This window comes from Octopus bimaculoides, chromosome 10 (genome assembly GCF_001194135.2).
Source record: "Octopus bimaculoides isolate UCB-OBI-ISO-001 chromosome 10, ASM119413v2, whole genome shotgun sequence".
Classification (NCBI taxonomy): domain Eukaryota; kingdom Metazoa; phylum Mollusca; class Cephalopoda; order Octopoda; family Octopodidae; genus Octopus; species Octopus bimaculoides.
In genome coordinates this window covers 32,020,906-32,023,995 of record NC_068990.1, presented here as the reverse complement: position 1 = coordinate 32,023,995, position 3,090 = coordinate 32,020,906, and the positions used below count along the sequence as shown (strand labels likewise).

The 3,090-nt window shown below is 33.5% G+C and overlaps 1 protein-coding gene across 5 annotated transcripts in view; it reads right to left on the bottom strand.

Moving 5' to 3' along the window:
• The window catches only part of LOC106874538 (uncharacterized), a 40,005-nt gene extending 37,640 nt beyond the window's left edge, over positions 1-2,365 (bottom strand). For 3 of the 5 annotated variants that reach the window (XM_052971113.1, XM_052971114.1, XM_052971115.1), the window contains exon 1: positions 1,855-1,876. In XM_052971113.1, the coding sequence (XP_052827073.1) occupies positions 1,855-1,861 (7 nt within the window). In that variant the 5' untranslated portion in view covers positions 1,862-1,876. Of the gene's footprint in view, positions 1-1,261; positions 1,338-1,854; positions 1,877-1,956 lie in introns of those variants that run through there. The other 2 variants (XM_014922305.2, XM_052971116.1) reach the window with 2 other exon arrangements.
• Positions 2,366-3,090: the final 725 nt, after the last annotated feature.

Here is a 3,090-nt window from a genome sequence, read left to right as displayed (position 1 = left end):
TATATATATATATATATATATATATATATATATATATAACGTATGCTCACCCTTGTGTAGATATGCCATGATATATTATATATATAAATGCATGTTTATGCTTAGTTTTCACAAGTCAAACAATGGTACGCTTCCATCTTTTGTATGTACATTTAACGTACAACAGACACACATCCAGACATACACGAAGTCTGTCCAAAGTCTCTATGCATTTATATACACATAAACATACATACACACATACGTGCATGTGTGTGTAGTTTACATGCATACACACCCACTATATGCTTAGATACAAATTTTCATATCACAGTCTCTCTCTCTCTCTCTTTATATATATGTGTGTTTAAGCATGTACGTATGTGTATACACCAACACATGAAACATACACAATAGACACCATATGTATAATAAATTAAGGCATTTCCTGTCGTAAATATACATGTTTACAATGAAACATACACAGTTCTTTATATACATGTATACAGTACAGTAGATAGTATGTTTGAAGCTGTTTTCCAGTTGCTACATATCTATATCAACGCTACACAATAAAATAGCTTTTTCATAAATATCTTTGATAGTTTCGCCTGTATATATATATATATATATATATATATATATATATATATATACACACACGTACACATTACTAATACTGCAATGCAAAAAAAGTGCCACCATAACTGAAGTAGCTGTTTTTTTTATATATATAAGGTATAGAGTTTCGGGTAACCACCTCTGTTTTGAAGAACAGCTAGCACTGAATGCAGTAATGCCAATTTGTGGTAACAACACCATCAACAACGAGCCTTCATACGATCGTTTAACTTGCTGGAAATAACAATCAATTCTCCTTCCAGTCAGCCTCAACCATCGAAAACACACGTATACACACATTTGAATATGCAGTGTTGAATATATGAAAAGGTGAAATGTTTATAGTAGGAACGCCCTTTGATAATAATAGGTTTGCTCAGTGAGGACTGACTTAGGGTTAAAAGGCTTAAACAAGGATAACAAGACATGGGAAATGAAGGTTTCCTCTAAAGGCATGAAGTCAAAACAGAGCAAGTGGTGTTAGTTGTTTTGGTGAGGAACACTCCAAAACAAGGTAAGACAAACAAAATGAAAGATCAACAAACATCGAGATTAGCAAGCAGCAATAATAATAAATAATAAATAAAGAGTAGATTGGATATGACGAAATTGAGGCTTTGGCGTCGACATATTTGACAAATACAAACACAACACAACAAACCATTTTCCCTCCTTGCTTTGTTGTCAAGTGATACTGCGACATAATTTATGGTAGGTAGAAGAACAACAATCCCGTCAATAGTAACTACAAATTTCAAATCTCATATTATTAAACACTTTATCAATTTTCTGTCTATCATTTTTACATATACATTGATATATCTTTCTTCCTATCATCTATATATTAACTGTATTTTCTTTCACAAAGACACATAAACATACACACACATTCTGTCTCTGTCCGCTGTCCTTCAGTTACAGACACGATTACAAATAATAATAAATCTACAGAAACTGTCCATTCCTTTCTCTCTGCATCTACCAATTTCACTTCATCTGTGTCATTCTCATTTTCTGTCTCAATACTTCCTATTATCACAACATAACATACATACATACAATAATCTATCTTGTATTTCCTTCTCGATGTCTCTATGTTAACACACGTCTCGTTTCTTTTTCTTTTCTCTGTCATACGTTTCCCTATAATAGCTTCAAGTATATATATATGTATATATATATACTTTCTTTCTCGCTGTGTCACAACAATAAACAAAACATCACGATGCAGTTAAGATATCCAAGTTATGTTACCATTCATTTGACAATTTAGGGAAACTGTCCACACAGACATATACATGGAAATATATATATATATATATATATATATATACATATACATATGTATGTACATACCAGCTGTAGTAGTGCCACTACTACTATGAGTAGCAGCAAACCCGGTGGAGATGTTGCAGTGAGCAACGTAGACGCCTGGCCGCAACAATACGACAGTCCCTCGTGGTGGAGGTGAGGGATGGATTATTGGTATAAGTTGGAGTAATAATGATGATGGTGGTGGTGGTAGTACACTTAATGGTGTTATCAATGCTGCTGTTTTGTTAGTGTTGTTGATAGTGATGATGATAATAGTAGTAGTTGTAGTAGTAATGGTGTTGTTGTTGTTATTAGTATTGCTTGCCGTAATAACACTTTTCCCCCCGACTGTGAGCTGCAGTACGACCGCCAGACGTACAATGACGGGAGAAGAGTCAGTCCCGTCTCCTGGTTTCCTTCTCCGATTCTCCTCCTCTTCCCACCACACAAACACTACTATTTACTAACACTACTATTTACTAACACTACTACTACTACCACCACCACTACTACTATTACTACTGCTCAGTGCAATGACAATCTGTTGTTTGATTGAGTTTGGTGAAACTATAGGAATAGTGAAGGATAGAAATCAAAAAATAATTGCAGATCCTAATATGACAAGTAAATATGAAAGAATAAGCATTTAAAGGCGACGCAATGGAGCGGGAAGAAGTCTCTAATTAACTTGCAGCAGTATTAGTTTTAGTAGTAGACAAAACTATAAGTGTGATACTGCTGCTGATAATTGTGCAACAGTAATGGTTATAATGATGATAATAATAATAAGGGTTTTGTTTTTATTTTCAAAACAAGGATGTCTTTATTGATAAAGTGTTCATTAATGCAAATAATTGCTGTGAGCATTGTAAGTGCATGAGTATGGAGGCAAAAGCTGAAGAATCAGGTCTACATTTATTAAAAGCAATTATTTATTTAATTCATTATTGCTGCTGTCATATCTGGATGTGAAGAAGAAAGTGAACGAAAATAAACTAAATGACAAAAAAAGTTTAGATTTTTCTCGCTACAACGAAGTTGAAAACACAGAAGAAAGAAAGTAAAGAGCGAAGGCTATGAAGAAATAGAAAAATATACATTGATATAGAAACATGGAAAATAAGGAAGAAATATCAAATGAGCTGGATTGAAAGAAAATGAGAGACAGAGATTAAG